This window comes from Thalassophryne amazonica, unplaced genomic scaffold, assembly GCF_902500255.1.
Source record: "Thalassophryne amazonica unplaced genomic scaffold, fThaAma1.1, whole genome shotgun sequence".
Classification (NCBI taxonomy): domain Eukaryota; kingdom Metazoa; phylum Chordata; class Actinopteri; order Batrachoidiformes; family Batrachoididae; genus Thalassophryne; species Thalassophryne amazonica.
Window position 1 is genome coordinate 1 of NW_022986343.1, and position 24,815 is coordinate 24,815.

At 42.8% G+C, this 24,815-nt stretch overlaps 1 protein-coding gene across 1 annotated transcript in view; it reads right to left on the minus strand.

The window, feature by feature from the left end:
- Positions 1-1,984: 1,984 nt before the first annotated feature.
- LOC117506095 (GRIP1-associated protein 1-like) overlaps positions 1,985-24,815 on the minus strand; it is a gene marked incomplete at its 3' end in the record, with an annotated part of 56,760 nt that continues 33,929 nt past the window's right edge. Inside the window, exons 13-20 of the mRNA XM_034165609.1 lie at positions 24,443-24,542; positions 22,919-22,996; positions 19,939-20,031; positions 5,390-5,524; positions 4,039-4,134; positions 3,074-3,184; positions 2,286-2,387; positions 1,985-2,133 (exon numbers count right to left, since the gene is read on the minus strand). Of these exons, the coding sequence (XP_034021500.1) occupies positions 1,985-2,133; positions 2,286-2,387; positions 3,074-3,184; positions 4,039-4,134; positions 5,390-5,524; positions 19,939-20,031; positions 22,919-22,996; positions 24,443-24,542 (864 nt within the window). The remainder of the gene's footprint in view (positions 2,134-2,285; positions 2,388-3,073; positions 3,185-4,038; positions 4,135-5,389; positions 5,525-19,938; positions 20,032-22,918; positions 22,997-24,442; positions 24,543-24,815) is intronic.

The following is a 24,815-nucleotide window of genomic DNA, read 5'->3' on the forward strand; positions in this document are numbered from 1 at the left end:
GACTGAATGCCACACTACTATTATTGTGAACACCCCCTTTTCTACTTTTTTTTTTTTTTTTTTTTTTACTAATAGCCCAATTTTAGAGGAATTTATCCAGGCTCTGGTGAGACTATTTGGCTCCATTCTTATCTCAACCCACAAGGACAATAAACTGATAGACTTACACATGGACCAAAGCATGATCCCGCCTCTCCTCTTACCACTCTCTGCCCCTCCCTCCCTGCGGCAGGCCTTGTCCCCTCTCAAGCTGGTCTGGCGGCAGTTGCAGCGGCCTTCACCCACCCACTTTGCCTCAATTCGGATGACGGACTGCTTCAAGTTTAGTGCACATATCATGATTACGATTTATGAAGAACATTCATGCCAAATTTGATGCTTGCATCACCAAGTGAACAATTCTGGCCAGAAATCACTTATCTGCTTCACTATAAAGAGCAGCAGCTGCATAAATCAGGCTTTAAATTAATTAAATCATCATAAATTGTAAATTTATGTAAATTTGATAGTTTAACTATTTTTATATTTAGTTTGATAGCACCTGTATCTGGATGTGTTGCTGAATGTGGTTAAACGATTTAAAAAAATGTTGAAAACATTAAAGGTCCATTCAGTAGTTCAGCACAGTTGGAACCAAAATGGCGCCATGTTCTGAGCTGACACCACTCTCCAATCAAGGCACTCTAGCCAGGGCCAACCCTGGCTTGCTTGTCTCGCTGATAGAATATGTTGTGTTTCTCCAAGTTCATGACTAAACACCAGACTAGCCAAAGGCCATGTCAGTATTATGAATTCTGTTCACAGCATGGAGAGGGCTTTACACAGCTCTCGGGTTGTGGAGGTCAGAAGCCTCCATCAGTACGGTTGTATGCGGTATCTGTTAGGGTCTCCTCCAGGTGCACCTGTTTTCTGCTTCAACAGTAACAAAAACTCTCTCTGCATCATATGAACTGAATCCTGGTGGTCCTTGCTCACAGTCTCATTTTCTGCTAGGGATGGTGTGTGGAGAAAAGATTATGTTGTTTTGCCCCTGTCTTAAAGTAACCCTAATGATGTACTTGTTATTATTACACTAATTGCATGAATTTGTTTTTGTAGCCACTAACGACTGGGAGTGAAGCATGCTGGGGTCATTCTGAACTGGGAGTGAAGAGCTGGGGTTATTATGTTTTTGCAAGAGGAAATAACTTTCAGATGCCTGTTGATTAAAGGAATTATGTGCGCCAGGGAGTTTGAGATGGCCACTCACCCTCCCTTCGCGTACACACTAGAAAAGAGGGGGCAGAGCCATGCTCCGATAGAGTCTGCTGCGGGTTACGTACGAACGCCCAGCCGGTTAACAAGCGCACTCTGCCGAAGGTGTTGGCTCTCCACCTTAAAGGCGTCACGGTAAGAGAGAAAGAGATATTTTATGCGCTGCAACCACTTGTGTTTGATGTAACTGCTTTTGTGGGGAATAAACATACGCCTGTTTGTTCTAGCAAAATGCAGTCTGTGTGATCATTTCTGTGTGCCGATCTGACCGAACCTTGTTTCAAAACAGATGGGTATTGATCAGATTTTATTGATATCGGTGCCTCTGTTTTTGAATTGCCCCACCCACAGTCTCAAGCCAGGTCCTTCTTTCTCCAGTCACCTTGGTTCAGCTTTGGAAGGTTGGGCTGTTGGGAATTGCAGCCGGCTTGGGTGAACCTTGAATTGTGAGCCCATTTCTGTGTGTATGTTCTTCTGGGTGTCATCGTGTCCTTGCTGGTTCCCACAGTGTCAGGCTTCAGTACCGCTAATATTTTGCTCAATATCTACATCTTACAGCGACTAGACTTTAAGATGTTTCCTGACTGACTAGAGTGTGTTCAGATGTTAACTACTCAAAGAGTGTGGGGAAATCTAATGACTGAGCTTTAAACCTTTGACTTTGGAACAGAAAGAGGTTTTGTGATCCAACAGGATGTTTTGGCTCCTGATTTGCTGACCTCAGTCTCACACAGCGGTGGTGGGTTTCGGAGTTCTGACACTGACCTCTGCCTCTTTGAGTCTTCTCTCGAACCAGCCTTTAGTTCCCTCCATGGACTGAACCTGCGCCTGCAGCTCCTCCAGCTGCTGCTGCAGAACCTCCAGATCTTTGGTCCGAGCCTGAAACACAAACCACCGCTCCAGCTTAAAAAACCCAAGACTGTGGTGTTCTGCCAAATGCTGAGAATCCAACAAGATGATTATTTCATGAACATGAACAAAAGAAGCCATCTGCCTCCTTCACTGCTCCTCCTCTCGCAGGTGTCTTTCACCTTTTCATCTCGGAGCTGCTGCCGGATCTCCTCCTCAGACCGATTCTTCTCTTCATGGAGTCCTCTGAGCTCCTTCTCATACCGAGCCCTGACCCCAAGAACCTGGAGAGAAAAGCAGGGAGGAAAAGGAATACAAAAACAGTGAGGCAGAAATGTAGCCTTGATATGAGAGCGACAGAGAGCAGAGAGTCACTGGCTGGGATTCAAACTGGGGACACGTGGCACGTGTTGTAACCCGAAAATGTTTCTGAAGGCACCTTGACACTTGCATGAATTTGTCCCGTTTGACGCCACATTATAATATGAAATAATCATTTCATAGCCAGTGACACATTTGCTCTCAGAACTTGATGAAATCATCTCTCATCGCTCCCACAATCACAGAGAAACTATCAACTATCTGCAGCTTTGGCTTCTCTCATCTGCATCCTGTGGTGGAGAACAGTGTGTGTGTGTGTGTGTGTGTGTGTATTGTAATGGATTGGTAAAACAGCTGCATTGTCATTCTTTCTTCTGAGTTAGATAATGTATCTGTAAAGTTATGTTTATTATAGATGCAACATCTCGTCATAATCATTCAGATGCACTGTAGCAGTGAGACACTGACTCGCAGTGACAAAGTGTTTTCAAATAGGCTGCACAATGATCACGACTAGTTCACAAAATCAATGATTGCCAGACATTTAGAACATTTCAAAGTTTTCTTTGCGCACTGGTTCACAGCCGTACACAGCTTACAAGTTTACTCACTGGCATGTCAGATTGTGTCAAGGTGCCTTTTGTCTCACCTCCTTCTCATGCTGCAGCTTGAGGTTAGACAGCGCCTCCTTGTGGTCACACTTCTCTTGGTTCAACTGCATGGCCATGTCATCCAACATAGTCTTCCTCTTCTCTGCCGTCTGCTCGCGCGCGCGCACACACACACACACACACACACACACGTGTATATTTTACATTCTGCACTCTGAGTTTGAATTTACGCGCCTGTAACCCGTCGGTTTCAGCACCTGAACACGACACCAGCATTACTTTTACACCTTTCATCTTTTTTTAACCATCTTTCACTTTGTCTAATGTGTGCGTCAGAATCCTGCAGACCTGCAGCACTTTGACCTTTAACTTGCATGTGTTTTATATGAGTACTTTAAAGCTCTCAGGTGTCCGCAGTGAAACCTGATGGTGGTAAGTGGACGCTATCTGCACAGACCTCAGGTGAGACCAAGTCACAGTTTAACCAAAGATTTTTACGATTCCTCAAAGTGCAGCACTTCTTTTGCGGTGAGAAACTGTGGACGGAGCAAACTCCAATAATTAAAGGACGATTACCAAAGGACGCTTGATTGTTTGATAAGTAAGACCCACACAGGCTCATCGGCCTGGCTGTTGATCCCTGGATAACCCTAACCCTAACCCTGAAGCAGATGAGAGTCAATGACTCCCCCTGGAGGCCATGCCTGTTACAGGTCATTTCCTCCAGACAAATCTGGGACTTGTTACCTGCTGGGTGAAGGTTGTGGTCCAGGTTGGCTGATGGGGAGCGAGACCCACTGTGAGGTGTTTAAACATTTAAATCATCTGGAACATCTGGACAGACGTCCATCATTGAAATCAATGAGACATTTCAATGAGCTGTTCAACAATTAGAGATGTTCTCACCTCCTGTCTGCATGTTAAAACATTTTTAGCTCATGCTTCACGATGCCGACTCACAACCACAGCACCCCGTGACCTCTGTGTGTTAATGCATGCACACCTTTTTGGCCTCGTCGAGCTCCCTCAGCAGTTTGTTCTTCTCCTGACCTTCTTCTGTTAACTGCTCCAACAGCTTCCTGTTAGCAAAACTGGACTCCTACAGCCACCAAGGAAAAAAGGAACAAAGGAGAGAAGCAAATGGAATGAGGAAGCAAGGAAAAGTAACAAAGGAGAGATAAATAAGAAAAAAGGAATAAAGGAGAGATAACCAAAAGTGAGGAAACAAGAAAAAAGGAACAAAGGAGATATTAACAAAAGGAGTGAGGAAACAAGGAAAAAAGGAGAGATAGACAAGGACAAATGGAACAAAGGGGGGTAACCAAAGGAAGTGAGGGAGCAAAGAAAAAGGGACAAAGGAGGGGTAAACACAAAGAGTGAGGAAACAAGAAAAAAAACAAAAGACAAACAAAAAAGGAACACAGGAGAGATAAACAAAAGGAATGAGGAAACAAGGAATAAAGGAGAGAGACAAGGAAAAAGGAACAAAGGGGAGAAACAAGAAAAAAGAAAGAAAGGACACATAAACAAAAGAAGTGAGGGAACAAGAAAGGGGGAACAACGGAGAGATAAACAAAAGAAGTGAGGAAATGTGAAAAAAGAAACAAAGGAGAGATGAACAAAAGAAGTGAGAAAACAAGAAAAAAGGAACAGTGGTAAATAAAAGGAGTGACGAAACAAGAAAAAGAAACAAAGGAGAGAAACAAGGAAGAAAGGAACAAAGTAGATAAAGGGAGTGAGGAAGCGAGGAAAAAAGGAACAAAGAGGAGAAAAAGGGAGTAAGGAAGCAAAGAAAACAAAAGAGATATGCAAAAGGAATGAGAAAGCAATGAGAATAAAAAAGGAGAGAAAGGGAGTGAGGAAGGAACAAAGGAGAGATAAACAAGGAACAAAGGGGAGATAAAGGGTGTGAGGAAGCAAGGAAAAAAGAAAAAGGGAGAAATCAATTGAAGTGAGGAAGAAAAGGGAAAAGGAACAACAGAGATAAAGAGTGAGGAAGCAAGGAAAAAGGAACAATTGAGAGAAACAAAGGGAGCATGGAAGCAAGAAAAAACAAAAAAGGAGAGAAACAAAGGGAGTAAGGAATGAAGGGGATAAATGAAGATAAGAATGATGGAAAAATAAATGAAGAAAATGAAGAAAGGAAATAGGAATGACAAAGGAAAAGGTAAAGAGGAACATATAAGATAAGAAGGAAGGAAAATCGGTGAGGAGAGGAAGAATAAGGAAAGAAAGGAGTGTTTCAAGGTCATTTGACTGAATGAACAGGAGGAAGAAAATTTGTGAATCATTTCCTCATGGTGTTTTTGGTGTGAAATATCAGCAGGTCAGAGGTGTTTGTGAGTTTGTCGTACCTGAAGCTGAGAGTTCAGGTCGTCTCTCTGAGCCAACAGACTCTCATGTTCTCCCCGTCTCTGCTGCAGCTCAGCGGACAGCGCCTCCTGCTGCTCACGCAGCAGATTCAGCTCCTGCGTCTTCGCCGTCTGGATCTACACAGCACACGCTCAGATTTAAAACAGCGCTGCACTTTGACCTTTCAACACCAGACCCTGTAAACGTGGGCGGCCTCTGGTGTCAAGCGGTCATTGATTCCATCAAGATAAATTATCAGACTGTCACTGATTCCCACTGGTGATTCCACTTCGTTTTGTGTCACTGTTTCCATGGATTCACCTTTTTCTACGATGGAATAATCAAACAAAAAACATCCCCAAAAAGTAAAAATTATCAAAAGCATTTGGTGCAGTTTGAATTTACTTTGTTTTATGAGATCAACAAAAGTGATGGTTTTTTGTGATCAACTTTTTATTTTCTTTTTAAATCAGAAATATAATCAGTCACATAATCTGTGCAAACATACAACTGCTAAGAAATTGTAGCACAATCAGTATCTTTGATACCTAACAGAAGAGAGAGAACTGTAACCTCGCGGTAAACTGGGGGTTACCGTGTAAATCGGTCACCGTATACTAAATGTAAATATTCACTGAGGTTAAATCAGTGTCACCAATCTTGTTAATGTTATTTGCTGAAATATGATGGTAATGGCTGTAACTGTATTTGGTAATATGTGGTTGGAGGTGGTTTCTTGCTACGGGTCAGTGATAGCATTTTATTGAAATATTATAATAATTAAGCCCTGCATGCCGTGAGTTGCACCTGTGCCAATCTTCCTGTTGTTTGGTTGGTTGACGAGGTGTGAGTGGTGGTGAAGGTTGACTGGCGGAGCGTGCAAGTAGGGCGGAGCTTCTGTGCTTGGCACGGAGAGAAGAAGGGCCAATGCAGAAGCACCTGGGGGCACACACCAGGCAGGAGAAAAAATGCCCCCAACGCCGAGGAGGGTGACTGAAGCTAAGCCAGGTAGAATGTTTCCACGCACCGAGCGTTTTCTCCTCTGAGTTTCCACACAGTGACCGTTTTCTCTGCCTGTGTCTTCCTTCGACATGTCTCATAAACTGGCCTGGGACGGCCCGTCTTTTTCCCTCGTGCAGGACGGACGTGACTACGGAACCTGTTCGGGTGAATGAATGTGCGTGTGTGGGTGGGCGCGGTATAAGTTTGGTGATGATGTTTTAGGTTTTTCTATAAATTATGGCTCAGTAATGTGGTGTTCTGCTGGGGATATTGGATGATAAGTGTTTTGGATTAAAGGTGCACTGTGTTTTTTGTTTTTTTTTTGATAAAAGATTAAAAAAAAAAAAGAGTACTCTGATTTTAATATTGTGATATGTTTGTGTGTGCTTTTAAAGGAGGGATTACTTGTTGGGGAGGTTATTATTGTGTTTGTGTTAAATTCATTAAATAAAACTAGCTCATGAGTTGGGCGAAATGGTAATATCCTCTGGGTCATTATGGACCGACTGGGCCTGCATTACAAACAGGTTGGTGGGGTTCTAATATCCACAACTGTAATTGGACCCAGGCACCCTCCCATTGTGATACATAATTTCTATAGAGTGGTGGTAAGGGTGCTACAGAAAGGGGGGGGAGGTGCTACTACAGCGACTTTATTAGAGAGAGTGGCGACATGGCAAGTCGAAAAAAAACCCAAAACAAATCGGTCACGTGACTCATGGTGCCATCTTGGGGCAAAAATAGCGTTGGCTGTTAATGTGTCTAGATGTAAATCCAGCTTTTTTTTTATTTATTTGCTAAAAATGCTGGGCTGTTGTGCATTTGGGGCACAAACAGACAAGGGTTTCAAGATGTACAGATTCTCTTCAGATCCGAACAGAAGAAAAATTTGGGAAAATAAAGTCAGTCGTGTGGGATGGAAGCAACTTCATCATCAAAGCTTTGAGAGGTAAATTTATTGTTCAGTCTCATGTACAGTAAAACTCACCTAAACCGTCATCATATAAACCAGATATTTGCAGTCACCGGACAAAAAAAAGTCCCAAAATTTTATATTGTTTTCCATGTAATAAACACCATATATAACATTTTGTACAGTGGAATTTCACTCACATCAAATAAAATGTCCTGTCCAATCACAATGTATTTTCATTAAAAACCCAGAGCAGTCTGGATGTGCACAGTAACAGAGGTGTAAATTAAAGTTCAGCTCTGACACTCGCCGATTTGTGGAAAGTGGGACCGGAGGCATTTCTGTGATTAAAAGTCCGACCGTTTAGTTTTTTCAAACGGTGTTCAGACTCGGACCTGCAGCCTGACGTGCACCTGTTAAACAGTGGTGGTCCTAGAGTGATTTACTCCCCGGGCGAAACCCCCTGCGTGCCCCCCCCCCGCGCACACTAACATGACCACCACCTCCGCCCCACCACCCATGAAAACACTAACTTCATCCAGAACACCCACAATCCCACAAATTAACTCACAACAGCTATTTTCAAGAACAAATTTCCGGTTTTAATGACTACTGCAATAACAAACACAAAGAAATTGGCACAGTCTAATGTGTCATCATCCATGGACTTATCTGCAATGATCATCTCAAACGTTTGCAGGAGGGCATCATAACTGTTTGCCACAGTGCTCACTATCCGTGATGTGAAATTCCATCGAGTAGGAGCATTTATGGGCAACCTTGAGCAGCCTGCAGACTCAAGAAAAGACATCCTCTTTGTGGATTTTGAGAAAAATGTGGCAAACCCAGAGAGTGATGCAAAAAATATTCTGCACTCAGATGAGCATTTAGCCCCCTGAGACAGAACCAGATTCAGTCTGTGTGCATAGCAATACACAAACATTGCACTGGGGGCTATTGCTTTAACTTTGGCCTGCAAACCATTGAGAGCTGAAGCCATGACAGCAGCCATGGCTTCTTCGTAAGGAAGACTATCAAATGGCTTCGCCAAAATCCGGTCCACAACATTCAAATTGTCTGCCATTATGTGCAGCTTGCTACCTAGCTAGCTGGGACTGGCGCGAGGCTAGTGTGAAGTGTGTCCGCCTGTGAGTGCTTTGTGACGGTGGAGGAGCTCAGCAGCACCCGCTGCTCGGTAGGGACAGAAACTGCGATAGAAGTCAGAAAAAGTGATAGAAGTCAGTCTCCAAACACAAGCAGCTACAAAAAACCCCCACCAGAAATAGAAGCTCGATTTGTCGCTAGTCGTTTTTAACAAAGAAAATGCCGCTAAGAGGATTAGGAAAGTCTCCGGTTCAACTCAGAACAGAATGAAAATGCTCCCACGGATGTTTACACCAAAAGACCGCTGATTCGCTGTCAATCAAAAAGGGATTCAGCCTCACGATCATCCAATCATCATGCAGAAGCTGAGCGTCCGGGCCAGCCGAGGCCATAGACCCCCAGACACGCTGAGCGTCCGATGGGCGGGACAAAGCCCAGCATTTATCCAATGACTCGTCTCGTTTCGCTGCATGCTTTGTGTCGCTATTTAACTCTGTGGACCGTTTAAAGCACTGTGAAGCTGCGGGTGAGGGGAAAGCCACGTCGTTACCAGTGATAAGAAGCTGATTCTGAACGAACCCCCCCCCATCAGGACAACCCCCCCCCACCCCCGGTTCCCCCCCCCCCCCCGCGCAAGGTCGTGCCGCCACCCCCCCGCGATGCCGCCCCGGGCAGCTGCCCGGTCGGCCCGCCTCCAGGACCGCCCCTGCTGTTAAATCAAACACAAAAGACTGATTTGACACTTTTCTACTTTTAATCCTTCGTCTGACATCATCATAGTTTTTATAGTGCACACGCTGATAAACGGATCAGAAAAGTTTGCAGCAACTTTACAGCGCAAAGTCGGTAAAAGAGGAAAATGTTCGTCTTACCTTTGATTTGGAGGTGATGACTGTAGAAAGAAAAGCTTGTTGAAGGTCAAATTAGTCCAGAATAAACCAGAATCCAGAGACAGAGTGAATTGAGTGATTCCATAGTTTTTTCCCTCTGCTTGGTCTAAAAAAGTAACCGTTACTGACTGCCACAATTTTTTTTTCCTGATTTCTTATAGTGTTTCTTAAAGCCAGAAAGTTGCCATTTGAAATGACTTTGGTTTTGTGTCATGTCTGTGATCTGCTTTTTTTCTACAAAATTAAACAACTGAATGAACATCCTCCAAGGCCGGTGATTCCATAATTTTTGCCAGGGGTTGTATACCTGATTACTCCAATTAAGGGTCACAGTGGGGCTGGAGCCTATCTCAGCAGTCACAGGGCATGAGGCAGGTTCACCCTGGACAGGACGCCAGTCTGTCGCAGGGACACGTACAGACAAACCAACACATTCACACTTATGGACAATCTAAAGCAGAGGTCTCAAAATGATTCCAGAAAGGGCCAAGAGGGTGCAGGTTTCCTTTGCAACCACTCACTCCACCAGGTGATTTCACTGATCAGTTTGAGCAGGTGGAATCAGTTTACCTCTTGGCCCTTTCTGGAATCCGTTTGACACCTCTGATGTAAAGTTTCCAGTCCACCTAACTTGCATGTCTTTGGATGTGGGAGGAAGCTGGAGCACCCAAAAGGAACCCACACAAACACGGGGCGAACACACAAACGTTAGACAGAAAGGCCACAGGTGGGAATCAAACCCATGACCTTTCTGCTGTGAGGCAACAGTGCTAACCACTGAGTCAATGTGCTGCCCTACATTTTGTTATGTTACAGCCTTATCCAATAATGGGGAAAATTCTTTTTTTTTCCCCTCAAAATTCTCCTCACAACACCCCATAATGACAAAATGAATGGTTTTTGAAATTTTAGCAAAACTAACAAATTACATGTCCATAAGTATTCACAGCCTTTGCTCAATACTTTGTTGATGCACCTTTGGCAGCAATTACACCTTCAGGTCTTCTTGAATATGATGCCACAAGCTTGGTAAACCTATCTTTGGGCAGTTTGGCCCATTCCTCTTTGCAGCACCTCTCAAGCTCCATCAGGTTGGATGGGGAGCGTCGCTACACAGCCATTTTCAGATCTCTCCAGAGATGTTCAATTGGATTCAGGTCTGGGCTCTGGCTGGGCCACTCAAGGACATTCACAGAGTTGTCCTGAAGCCACTCCTTTGATATCTTGGCTGTGTGCGTGTTTACACATAGGCAGGATGCGTTACAAATGTCATTTTTCTGTAATTCATGGCACATTCCTGACATTCTTAAAGTGACTTAACGCATCTGAATAGGTTTAGTGCATGTCGGTGCACAATATTCGTGGAGCATGTTTTGGCTGTCAAAAAAATCTTCCACAAATGTCACACACCGCCCTCATTTCGCCTCATGTCATGGAGGTCACAACTGAGCGTGTTGATATATCTTGATTAGTGTTGATCCTTAATAGAGTGCGACAGCATTCGTAGTGGTTCCTGTGATGGTTCTTGGAGTCCAAACTGTCATGCGCCGTTACAAACTGAAGAAACTGTTACGTTTTGACATGAATTGTAACGTGGCATCACATTTCACTGCGTGCCACTACGAATCACTTCTCTGACATGCGCACAATTAAACCCTGCTCCACCACAAGAAGGCCAGTGACGCCAAATCAGCTCCTTCCAATGCTCCTGAGCACACTCCTGCAGGTGTTTCACCCACTGTTGTGCCTGACGTTTGGGAGAACGAGTCTGAGCCAGAGGAGAGCCGTGTGCAGCCAGACATCTGGCTCTCTCCGTCTCCTCCTCCTCCTCTCTGCGCCACTCCATGGCACAGAGCACAACTAAGCATGCAATCACAAAGTTTTTTTTTGCTGTGGATTCATCTGGACTTTGAGGAGCAATGTAGAGTGAACTGTGTGAATATGTGGGGTGTGTGGAGACAATTTGCCTGATTCACAATATGACAGAACGTAATGATGCGCTGTTATGCACAACAGCGCCGAACACTATTACTGACCGTGCATAATGGTTCGTGATAATTCGCCAGCGACACAGGCCATTAATCTTAAGGCGTGGTAACAGGTTGCAACAGCTCCTGAGGACTCCTGACACCTCTGCCCCGATTCTTCACATTTGTGATCAGCAGCCAAGAATAAATACTTTGTGGCATTCGTGACTTGTCGTCATTATGTGTAAATACAGCATTAGGGTCACTGTCCTGCTGAAAGATCAAACATCAGCCCAGTCTGAGGTCAAGAGTGCTCTGGAGCAGGTTTTCATCCACGATGACTCTGTACATTGTTGCATTCATCTTTCCCTCAATTCTGACTAGTTTCCCAGTTCCTGCTGCTGAAAAACATCCCCACAGCATGATGCTGCCACCATCATGCTTCATTGTTGGGATGGTGCCTGGTTTCCTCCAAACATGATGCCAAAGAGTTCAATCTTTGTCTCATCAGACCAGAGAATTTTGTTTCTCATGGTCTGAGAGTCCTTCAGGTGCCTTTTGGCAAACTCCAGGTGGGCTGCCATGTGTTTTTTACTAAGGAGTGTCTTCTGTCTGGCCACTCTACCATACAGTCCTGATTGGTGGATTGCTGAAGAGATGGTTGTCCTTCTGGAAGGTTCTCCTCTCTCCACAGAGGAATGTTGGAGCTCTGACAGAGTGACCATCGGGTTCTTGGTCACCTCCCTGACTAAGGTCCTATTCCCCCGTTCGCTCAGTTTAGACGGGCGGCCAGCTCTAGGAAGAGTCCTGGTGGATCTGAACCTCTTCCATTTACAGATGATGGAGGCCACTGTGCTCACTGGGACCTTCAAAGCAGCAGAAATGTTTTTGTACCCTTCCCCAGATTTGTGTCTCCAGACAATCCTGTCTCAGGGGTCTACAGACAATTCCTTTGACTTCATGCTTGGTTTGTGCTCTGACTGTCAACTGTGGACTCCAAATAAGCTGTATGATCAGTGGAAACAGGAGGCACCTGAGTTCAATTTTGAGCATCAAGGCAAAGACTGACTACTTACAGAAATAATTTTTTAATAAATTTGCAAAAATCTAAAAAAAAAAAAAAAACATTTTTTTTCCAATTGTCATTATGAGGTATTATGTGTACAATTTCATTTGGAATAAGGTTGTAACATAAAAAAATGTGCAAAAAGTAAAGCGCTGTGAATACTTTCTGGATGCACCGTACCACTGACCATAACATTTTCAGTTTTCTACAGTCCCAGTACATATGCATAAATGAACCTAAGCAGTGGTGGACACAGTTCCGCTAATCCGTTAACTGCTAATTATCAAAGATAATGTTTTTATTATCGGATTAGCTTTGCAGATAACTTTGAAAACTGTTATCGGACTAATTATCTTCCGATAAGTTTTGGTCCGATAATTTTTAGGCCGTGAACGTATTTTTCCCAGACCTGGTAAACAAAGCTGTATAGTTACAAACATTTATGAAATCTAAAATCAGTTGAGTATCCAGCCATCCATCCATCCATTTTCTTCTGCTTTATCCGGAGTCGGGTCGCGGGGGCAGCAGCTCAAGCAAAGCCGCCCAGACCTCCCGATCCACACACACCACTAGCTCCTCCGGGGGAACCCCAAGGCGTTCCCGAGCCAGCCAAGCGACGTAGTCCCTCCAGCGTGTCCTGGGTCTTCCCCGGGGCCTCCTCCCGATGGGACGTGCACAGAACACCTCTCCAGCGAGGCGTCCAGGGGGCATCCGGAAAAGATGCCCGAGCCACCTCAAATGGCTCCTTTCGACGTGGAGGAGCAGCAGCTCGACTCGAAGCTCCTCCCGAGTGACTCAGCTGAGTACCTACCTGTTAAATGTTTTGTAGTAGATGCGCAGGTCTGTCCTCCGTAAACAGAAGAGAGCTGGTTTTAAAAGAAACTGCTCTATCCTTTGCAGGCAAAGGAGAACTGGTCACAGAAAAAAAATAAAATAAAAAAATAAAGCTAATTTCTTTTGACCCCATACTGATACGCTGGCAGTATCACCCAAGTCATTCAGAGGAATACAGTTTTAAAATTTTAACCAAACTAATTTCGGACAAGTTATTTAAATTAAAGTCATGTCTGAAGTTTTATAAAGTGAAAATATCAGATATATGTTTTAGTTTTAACGTAATGCACTAATTTTGAAGGTTTTAGTGTGGAGATGCTGTTCTCAGGGCTTTATGGGTATCCCAGTACATTCATGACAGAAGAAATGCATTTGAGACGCTCTGATCAGGCTCCACACGGACAACAGCATTAAACTCTTTGTATATTGTGCCTAAAACTCTCGTGAATATATTCTCTGGGTTTATGGACGTTGTTATTGTGTTCTATGTAAAAATGCCAGAAGAAGCTCAGGTTGCTCTTCCATTATTTTCAATTGGAATCATTGCAATTGATTCCTGTTTGCTATTTAGAGTCCCGTTTATGTCAAACACTGTCTGTCGTCTTTGTACCAGAGTAATATATATATAAGATGTCTGAAATTCTGTTTGCGTTTATTAAATTCCATGTATCTTAGACGTAGCAGACACGGATTACCTGGAATTTTGTTTTGGCAAGTTTTCACAGTCTCTACTGCAATGTACTGGTCAGTAATGTTGATGGTAGGGATGTCCCGATCAGGTTTTTTTGGCCCCGATCCGATTCCGAGTCACCTGATTTTGAGTATCTGCTGATACTGAGTCCCAATCCGATACTTTAAAAAAAACTGAATGAACAATGAACAAATGCTAAATATATAATATTTTAATTTTAATCACCTTATTTTATTAGTAATAACCTACCAGACTTAAAAAATGTACAAATTTCCATGTTATTTTATTTGTCTAAAAATAAATGTCCAAGGTTCTTTATGTTAAACAAGAAATTAGCTAATCTGAAATAACAGGTGGTTTTAATTTACAGGTGAAAGGTTTCTAAAGAACCATTTATTTACCATTTAAGTGTTCTAAACTTTTTTAAACAGTAATCAGAAATTTTGAGGTAACAAACAACAACAAAAAACATTTTCAAGGATTTTTCTTCAGAAAACTGCTCTATAAATGAGCAGAAAGTTGGACTGGGTTGAACTTATGTTTTTTCTTTTGTTCAATAAAAAAAAAAAAGATTAGGTTGAACTTTGACTGCGTCAGCCTGCCGACAAGCGGCAATGCACGTTCCCGTCAGAAGCATCGCTTTAGCTCAGCTTTTGATGCGACGCTGACGCCTCTAAAAAGCAACGCGTCTCATTGAAAATGCTTTTTACACCGATTCTTGACACCTCTGACGCTTCCAACGCATGAAAGGCCCTTTAATCTGCAATAATGAGCTTGAAATAGCGCTGATCAAAATAATGAGGATAAGATCTATATCGGATTCCTGATCGGGATGCAACGTCCGATTTCGATCAAGTCTGAAACCACGTGATTGGGCCCGATTTCCGATCACGTGACCGGATCGGGACATCCCTAGTTCATGGCAGTATTTGCCCTAAAGCTGGGCAGACACTGTACAATATCATTGTACCCGGCTCCAGCTCAAACTGTACGCACGGTGTAAAAGTTCAGAGTTCAGAGCACACGATTTATGTTCTCACACTATACGGCCTGATGCTCTGATGCGATCTGACTGCTCACACTGTACGTTCAAAAACCACACATCAGACTCATGTTTCCAGAAGCAAAATGCAAACAGAAGCTTTTTTTTTAAACTTTATTTACATTTCTTATTTTTACAAAAACTCTCGACGGGAGACAAAGTTTAAAAAAAAAACAAAAAAACAATACAAGGCTTTACATGAGTTGAAGGGGGGGAAGAAAGAAGTTGCTCTTCCAAAGAGATGAACACTGTTTACGCTCTCTCCAATTCCGCATTAGTGTTTGCACATGCACAGTGCGAGAGGTTGGACGCTTGTAGCGCTTCAGCAGCGGGATACCCTCACGACGGCCGACCACAATATCAAACAGGTTTGATTTTCATTCGACCATATGATTGCTGATCAGGAGGTGGTCGTGAGAAGTTAAACGCAGCTCGTTACTACATGTATACTACAGGATGCGCGATTAAGCTGAAACTCTGCGCCATCCAAAAAATTCTCGCATGAGTGAAAAATCGGCTGAAAAAGGGCCAAAACTCGCACAGTGTAAGCCCATCTTAAGTACTGAGCATCTGGGCATCAGTAGATCATTGCACTGTTCTATTTATTTTGACACAGGTTATATCAGACGGTTATCTAATTACAACTTGGCATTTTTTTTAAATGCCTTTTTTTTTTTTACAAATAAAAAAATGGCATATTTTACAAAAGCACATTTAGCTGTAAACACCAACATGACACACCTCACATTAACGTGTTGGTTTACATACGAGGTCTGTCCATAAAGTATAGGTCCTTTTTATTTTTTTCAAAAACTATATGGATTTCATTCATATGTTTTTACGTCAGACATGCTTGAACCCTCATGCGCATGCGTGAGTTTTTCCACGCCTGTCGGTGACGTCATTCGTCTGTGAGCACTCCTTGTGGGAGGAGTCATCCAGCCCCTCGTCGGAATTCCTTTGAGAAGTTGCTGAGAGACTGGCGCTTTGTTTGATCAAAGTTTTTCTAAACCTGTGAGACACATCGAAGTGGAAAAAATTAAGCTGGTTTTCGGTAAAAATTTTAACAGCTGATGAGAGATTTTGAGGTGATACTGTCGCTTTAAGGACTTCCCACGGTGCGAGACGTCGCGCAACGCTCTCAGGCGCCGTCGTCAGCCTGTTTCAAGCTTAAAACCTCCACATTTCAGGCTCTATTGATCCAGGACGTCGTGAGAGAACAGAGAAGTTTCAGAAGAAGTCGGTTTCAGCATTTTATCCGGATATTCCACTGTTAAAGGAGATTTTTTTAATGAAAGACGTGCGGACGGGTCCGCGCGTCGGGACGCAGCCGACGCGGTGCGGCGGCACAGGAGAAACACCTCCGTGTTGATAACCATTTGTAAAATCCAGGCGGCTTTTGATGGCTTTCAGTGGAGTGAGTATATGAGAAATTGTTTAACAGCTGGACATGTTCCAACTTGTCCTTAAGGCTTCCAACAGAGGTGTTTTTCCTGTGGTGGAGCATCGGGCCGCTGTGAGCCGACGCTGCAATCCGCCCATACGTCTTTCATTAAAAAAATCTCCTTTAACAGTGGAATATCCGGATAAAATGCTGAAACCGACTTCTTCTGAAACTTCTCTGTTCTCTCACGACGTCCTGGATCAATAGAGCCTGAAATGTGGAGGTTTTAAGCTTGAAACAGGCTGACGACGGCGCCTGAGAGCGTTGCGCAACGTCTCGCACCGTGGGAAGTCCTTAAAGCGACAGTATCACCTCAAAATCTCTCATCAGCTGTTAAAATGTTTACCGAAAACCAGCTTAATTTTTCGAACCATGTCCACTTCGATGTGTCTCACAGGTTTAGAAAAAATTTTGATCAAACAAAGCACCAGTCTCTCAGCAACTTCTCAGACAAAGGAATTCCGATGAGGGGCTGGACGACTCCTCCCACAAGGAGTGCTCACAGGTGAATGACGTCACCGACAGGCGTGGAAAAACTCACGCATGCGCACGAGGGTTCAGGCATGTCTGACGTAAAAACATATGAATGAAATCCATATAGTTTTTGAAAAAAATAAAAAGGACCTATACTTTATGGACAGCCCTCGTAGAATGAATGAGTCAAGCAAACAGTGTTAGCGGAGGCACATTTTACCCATAATCCCTTTGGCATCTGTCTGTGTTTGTTACAAAACTTCAGAATTAGTGCATTACTCAACATTAAAAGATATATGTTATATTTTATCTTTGTACAAATGACAGAATTGACATTAATGGAGTTATTCTGTCAGTATTAATTTTATTTATAAACCAAATCATAAGTCAGTACTGCTTTATTTTCCAAGACCTCCTCCTCATGGCAACGCTGTTATTGAGTAGAGAGTTGAGCTTCGCTGCTCCTCTCAGCTGCTTCACTGCTGGAAGCTATGTAGTAAACAGGAGCTTCTAGCAGTAGGCAGGACGCACAAAGACAGAAGTGCTGACTCATTGTTTGGGTCTGTGTTTGCCTTTGATGCTACAAGAAGTGATTGTGGTGTTAAAACTCAATCAGCTTGTTAGTAGTTGCAAGTGTACCGGAGACAATACTGGAAGTTATCAGTTATCGGTTATCTGTAGCTTCTGATAAATTTTTGGGTGGTTTATCAGTTTAGCTTTATAAAAGATAACTTTTCAGTTAGCTGATTATCTGTTATCGAAGCAAATTTTTTGTTTAGCTGTGCCAACCACTGAACCTCAGAGGTTATCTGAGCATAATGTGCAGTTTAGTGATGTTCCAAGTTTCATGAAGTAGGCTTTCCTTGGAGTGACAAAAGTCCTGTCAATATAACTGAAATGTATCTGCTGGTGGTCTGGATTTTCAGAGGCAAGTACAATTTACATTACATCAAAATTTACATTTTATTTACATTTTACACAACGTCCCAACTTCAATGGAATTGGGGTTGTAAATAATAACAGAATACAATGATTTGCAAATCCTCTTCAACCTATAGTCAACTGAATGCACCACAAAGGCAAGATATTTAATGTTCAAACTGATAGACTTTTTTGTTTTTGTGCAAATATTTGCTCATTTTGAAATGGATGCCTGCAACACGTTTCAAAAAAGTTGGGACAGTGGTATGTTTACCACTGTGTTGCATCACCTTTCCTTCTAACAACACTCAATAAGTGTTTGGCAACTGAGGACACTAATCGCTGAAGCTTTGTAGGTGGAATTCTTTCCATTCTTACTTGATGCACGACTTCAGTTGTTCAATAGTCCGGGGTCTCTGTTATCGTATTTTGCGCTTCATAATGCGCCACACATTTTCAATGGGCGACAGGTCTGGACTGCAGACAGGCCAGTCTAGTACCTGCACTCTTTTACTACGAAGCCACGCTGTTGTAACACGTGCAGAATGTGGCTTGGTACTTGCTGAAATTAGCAGGACATCCCTGAAAAAGATGTTGCTTGAATGGCAGCACGTGTTGCTCCAAAACCTGGATGTACCTTTCAGCATTGATGATGCCATCACAGATGTGTAAGTTGCCCATGCCATGGGCACTAACACACCCCCATACCATCACAGATGCTGGCTTTTGATCTTTGCGCTGGTAACAATCTGGAAAACAAAAAAGTCTATCAGTTTGATCATTAAATATCTTGTCTTTGTGGTGTATTCAATTGCATATAGATTGAAGAGGAGTTCTGTTTTTACATTTTACACAACGTCCCAACTTCACTGGAATTGGGGTTATATGTGGCAATGCCAAATTACTCGCTATAGATTTCCAGCAGGAGCCAGGATTTAGCCAAACAGAGTGCTCTTATATCAAATAACCAGAAATAATGTTTAAAATAAGGAACTAAGAGCCCACCCTCTGATGTATGGCGCTGAAGTGTTATCTTCAGTTATCTGTAATCTTATAGGTGGACGTTTCCCACTGGAGCGATGGACGGGGCTATATTCTTCAACCTGCTCCTGGTGAAATTCTGACCATTCCTGCCCACACCTGCAACGTGTGTGTGTGTGTGTGTTACAGTCCCACCCAACCCGCGAGAAGCTGAGCGCACAATTATCGAGATGCATTAATTCTGTGTTTTCTCCCATCCCGTGGGAGAAAACATGTCATTTAGGCTATTAATAACAAAATTCGTCCTCAGTTTGTTTCACTGAATCCCTAGCCTGTATGTCTTTTGATGCACTGATCAGGAATTGAGTGACTGTTTGGATGTTTTCAGTTTAAAGACAGTTTCATGTGACAGTTCAGTTACGGCATGCAGTACTTCGCTGTGCTGTAACATCGAGAGACACAGACTCGCCTCTCTCTCTCTCTCTCAATGTCCGCTGCTCCTGTTAAATTATTTAAGATGAAAGTAGCATGTGGACATACATACTTTACGCTATTCTCCTTTACTGACTGAATCATCTTGTCGCTTCTGTTCCCACAGTTTTTATTTTTAGCCGCCTGCAGCGAAGTTCTGACCACCTGCTCCCATACAATTTTCTTCGACTCCCGCGGGACCAGGTGGCACCCAATGCCAATGCAGCCCACTATTTCCCACCTCAGATAAATCTAGAGATGAAAAGGTGAATTTTGTCCCAGTAATCGACTGGCGGTGGCAAAGGTAACATGGAGGAAAAGAAACTGATCCTTGTCAGTATATCCATCTTCACTATTGATACACACAATGCAATGATTATGGAGATAAAACCATCCATCAAGATCTGACTCAATTTTATCATATATTCTTCTAAAATTTTTATTTGCAATAATGACTAAGGATGGAAAAAAATTCCGTTTCCAACTACTTAAATTGTTTGGTGACAGAGAAACACTGAGATAAAGTACTAGGGATGACTTCTGAATTCAGTGGAAAAAGTGCAGATTTTGTCCAGTTAATTTTATCACCAGACAGGGAGCTGAATTACTCAAAAGTACCCAAACATATGTTGGTGAATAGAATAAAGAACTGAAAGATGTCACAGACAAAGCAATGGTGTTTTTTTTTTTTTTTTTTTTGAGGTGAGATTATGTTTGAACCCTGCTCCGGGAACACCTTCAACTTTGTTACCTGTTCTAGAGCAGCTAGGTTAGTCCTCAGAGCATCGTTTTCCTGCAGGATGTTGTCCACGTGCTCCTGACTGACTGCACTCTGACTGGCTACCTGTAGTAGCAGTCATCCACAGGCAGGAGGCAGCAGAGAAGCAGGGCCGAGGTAAAAGGAAATGAAAGTAAAGGAGCCATCAAAAAGTATAAAAATAACCAACAACAAAAAGAAAATGGCAACAAAAGAGAAAACCAAAAGAAGAGAGGACAAAAGAAAAAAAAAATCATCAAAATAACCAAACGTACAGAATGACGAATGAGAGAAAAACAAAGTCTGAAACACAGGGAGCAGCAGAGAGCAATACAGACCGATTCCACTGTCAAAGAGAGGAGGAGAAACACACGCGCCTCCTCTCGGAAAGCAGGACTTCCTGATTAATGTTTCGCTTTGACAGGGAACAGAAGTCTCAGAGTCCAGAAACAAAGCAGCAGCTCCTGCAGTGGAAAGTTCTTCCTATGATGCATTACTTCCTCATATCCTCCAACGCACACTTCATCTCCCTCTCGTCCTTCCTTGATACCTTACACCCTAAGCCTCCTCCTCAGCTTTATTTTAGATGAAATTTGACTTTTTAACACGAAACAGCACAGAAACGAGACCAAAATTAAAAAAAATTGAGAGAAAAAAACAGTTTAGACTGACCCTGGACCAGTTCCAAATGTGAAGGAGGCGAATCTGACCCGGGACGAGTTCCAAATGTGAAGGAGGCAATTCTGACCTGGGACCAGTTCCAAATGTGAAGGAGGCAGTTCTGACCCGGGACCAATTCATTCAGGGTTCGAGCCACATTCGTGGAAATACCCTGGATATGGTTCTTGCACGTGGTATTGCTGTCACGAATACTGACATCATGCCTCCTGCATCGGTGGTCTCTGATCACTCACTTATTAGGTTTACAGTTTCGCTGCCATATTTACTGGAAGAAGAACCTTATTTATCTCCGCAGTGATGCATCAACTCCTCAACTACAACTGAACTTAAAGCTAGACTGCTTGATGTCTTAGCTTCACGTTTGGAAAATGACCAATCAGTAGACAGTCTTGTGGATAGTTTAAACTCTGTTCAAAACTACACTCAACATGATTGCGCCACCTTTATTAAAACCACGCCCCCCCCCAAAACACAGTCATCTTGGTTCAATGATTACTTGTGTGACCTCAAGCATAAGGCTAGAGGTCTAGAACGGAAATGGTGTAGTTCAAAATTAAACGTATTCCACCTCATGTGGCGTGATGCTATCTTAGACTATAAGCATGCATTACTGGCTATAAAGAGGACCCATTACTCTGATTTGATCAACAAAAACAGTCGTTGACATGCCTAGAAAATCTCACATCTGTGAGAAATGGCTGAAATAATTTGGGTCTGAAGGATAAAACAAGCCAAGAATCATGACAGAGTGGTGCCTGAAAGTTTCTGAACCCTTGAGCTTTTACATGTCTGAATTTTATAGTAGTGACACTGATCAACAATTTTTTTTCTTGCATGGCCTTTGAGAACTGATTTAGGGTAATTTGGGGCTGCCATCATCATATATGGATGTTTAAACACAACACAAATTTTTTAACTTTCAGCATGTACCAGCACGGTCTCTGCGTTCTCAGGGTGCAGGACTATGTTGTGTCCTTCGGGTGAATAAAAAGTCTGCAGGTCACAGAGCTTTCTCTTACCGTGCCCCTGTTCTGTGGAATGATCTTCCTGCACCAATAAAACAAGTCAAATTCTGTAGAGACTTTCAAGTCTCAACTTAAGACGCATATATTCTCCCTTTCATATGGCTAGCATACTGGCATAGTATGGTACTATGCTTCCTATCTTTTTAAAGTCATTTTATCAGCAACGCAACAGGTCTGAGCCTCAATGTTATCTATTTTGATTAGTGAAGCTTATTGGCTAGCGGCCGGTGATCACCTTAGTAATTTCTGTTTTCCTGTTGATTTACTGCTGATGAATTACACCTTAGGTGTCGTTTTTTTCTGGCTGACTGATTCTACTCTTTTTCTCTCTGTCTGAGGTACAAATGATGAATGGATCAAAACTGAAGGGCCCGGACGGACTATGAGGTAGACGACCTGAGGCAGGTGCTGCATGCTGCAGTCTTCATGTGAAAGTGTCCCTGTCGTGGGGACAGGCCCAGTGATGGCGTGGACGACCCCTGCCTGTGGTGCTGATGCCTGTGTGGACTTATCTTCTTTACATTATTATGTTGTTTGATTTTCTATTTTCTGTTTTTTCAGCTTTGTAAAACTTTGTAGAAACCTTGTAACTATTAGCATGTCCTAAGCAGAGGGTTAAACCTCTGAGTCTGGTCTGCTTAAGGTTTCTTCCTCAAATCATCAGAGGGAGTTTTTTCTTACCACTGTCGCCTGTGTTCTTGCTCTTGGGGTTGGTAAGGTTAGACCTTACATGTGTGACGCGCCTTGAGGCAATTTTGTTGTGATCTGGTGTTATATAAATTAAATTGAAATTAAATTGAAAGTATTTTTTTGAAAACACTATTTTCATATCTCAAAAACGTGATGTGATTGGTAAAAACTAACACCAGATTCAGATTCAACGCCCCCAACTTACCCAAAATCCATTGAAAAACTCCTTGCAAGAAAAATCGTGCTGACCAGTGTAGTAATAATAACAGACAGTATTCTTCAGTCAGGAGATGAACACAAACATTTCCAGGTCACTGAATATATCTTGGACTTCATTTACATCAAATATTAAGAAATACAAACAGTGTGGGACACTTGAATTCTTGCCCATAAAATAATGGAGGGAACATCAAGGAGGTTTTGAAGAATAAACAAATAAATTGCTCCCAAAATGTTAGCACAAAACTTAAAACTAGAACCTTTTCAGCTTCAACATGTGGCCTATCTGTGATTCTGTGAACTTGAAGTTTCCAACATGTCCATTCTTTCTCTGCCAGACATTCTTTATCCTTTCTTACCTGGTCTTTCAGGCTGTGTAATGCCAGCTCATGTTCTCTCCCTCTGCTCTGGAGTTCTTCTCTCAGATCTGCTGTTACCTAAACACACACAACACAATGAGTCTGAGAGGCCAGAGAGCAGAGTCTCAAGCCTCATTAGGAAAAATCCTGTTAGTTAACATTCATCAATTATTATAAATAGTCAGCAAATCAATTGCTGGAGGTACCCTCTTAAATGAGAATGGGATCAATGAGCACAAGGTGCCACCACCACGCCACATCTTCAGTTGTTTGCCCCAGCGTCATTGAGTGTTTCGGCCACTTACAACAAGACACCCTCTGCTGAGGTTGGCCCATCCCAGGCTGATCAGACCCGGGCGTGCAGCGGGGGGGGGGGGGCACCCGACGGTCACTTGAAAGCCCACGTTGCCTCTTTACGTTTCAGCCATAACCAATAACTGCTCCGTTCTGCTACAGTGGCAAGTTCTTTAATTAACTTCCTTTGGGCCTGCCCTCTGATCCCTACTTCCTTCAAGAACTTTGTAGTAGATCTAGCCACAAAGCCTCTACAACCAACCTCCACAGGCCACACCTTCACACTCCATCCCCGCCCCTCTGCTTCAGCCGCTAAATTGAGATATCGCAGTCGCTTCCTTTCAAATGCCTCCTCGATGGCATCCTCCCATGGAACCGTCAGCTCAACGATGAAAACACGTCGGCAGGATTTAGACCATAGGACCAAAGTTGAGACCTTTCTTGCAGTTATGACAGCAATAATTAAAACACTGTGTAGCTTTACTTGGTAAGAAAATAAAATAGGTCAAACATTTTATAAATATAAAACGCTCACTCAGCCGTACAGTGATTGATTTAGCTTCCTGCAGCTAAAAGGCTAATGTTAGCTGATAAACTTCAACAGAGCATCAACGTCATGTATTATTTTCAATTACTCACTCACCTCAGACAAATTTTTCTCCATTGCTCACACTCAATCTTGTGGTTTTGACTCGCAGACAGAGTTTAACTCTTGTCTGAATGCTAATGGTGTTAGCATTTTTAGCAGCTGGAAGTGTCACCTGTTAGCTCCACTTAACGTATCATTACTGGAAGAAATACACAGCTCATAACTTTAATATCCACAACAAAGTAAACCGTTACAAACACAACTGTGCAGTCCCCCCAAAATATGACTTAATAAACTCCCAAAACAAAATAACCTTTCTTCTTCTTTGGAGATTATTGGCAGCTTGCAAACCAACAAGGTGCATTACTGCAACCAACTGTTTGGGCGTGGAACTAGATTCTGATGAATGCTACCAAAAATGACCCAGAAAGTTCACCACGTGACTAAAAACCCAGATTTCTGATCATTTCTGGAACACTTGCATCACTGCAACTCGATCCTGACTGACTCCGTGTTTGTTGCTGTAGTTACAACTCCATCCCGAGCAGCTCTTGCGCTGTTGTTAAAATTCAGTCATGACCGGCTCTTGTGTTGCCCTTAAACCTCTAGCCTGATTGGCTCGTGTTGGTGTTAAAACTCACCTGATTGGCTGTCATGAGGTCTGACTGCAGTTTCTGGATGCGAGTATTCATGGCTTTCAGCTCTTCCCCTTTTCTTTGGTTGATCTCCTCGATCTTTGTCCTACAGAAAGAAAACAATTAAACAACTCACAATCCTAAAAAATGAATGAATGAATGAATTTATTCAGCACACACAGTCCAAAACAACAAAAACTTACAACGAAGAAAAAATGTTTATAAAAAGTTTGAGACAGTGGCAGAAGCAGAACACGAGTTTCGTTCACAGTACTAACAATATCCACATCAGAAGTAGTATCAGTCTTCATACAAGTAACAGTATCACAGGTTTGGATAGAAGTAGTAGCAGTACAAGTATTATCAGAATTAGTGCAAG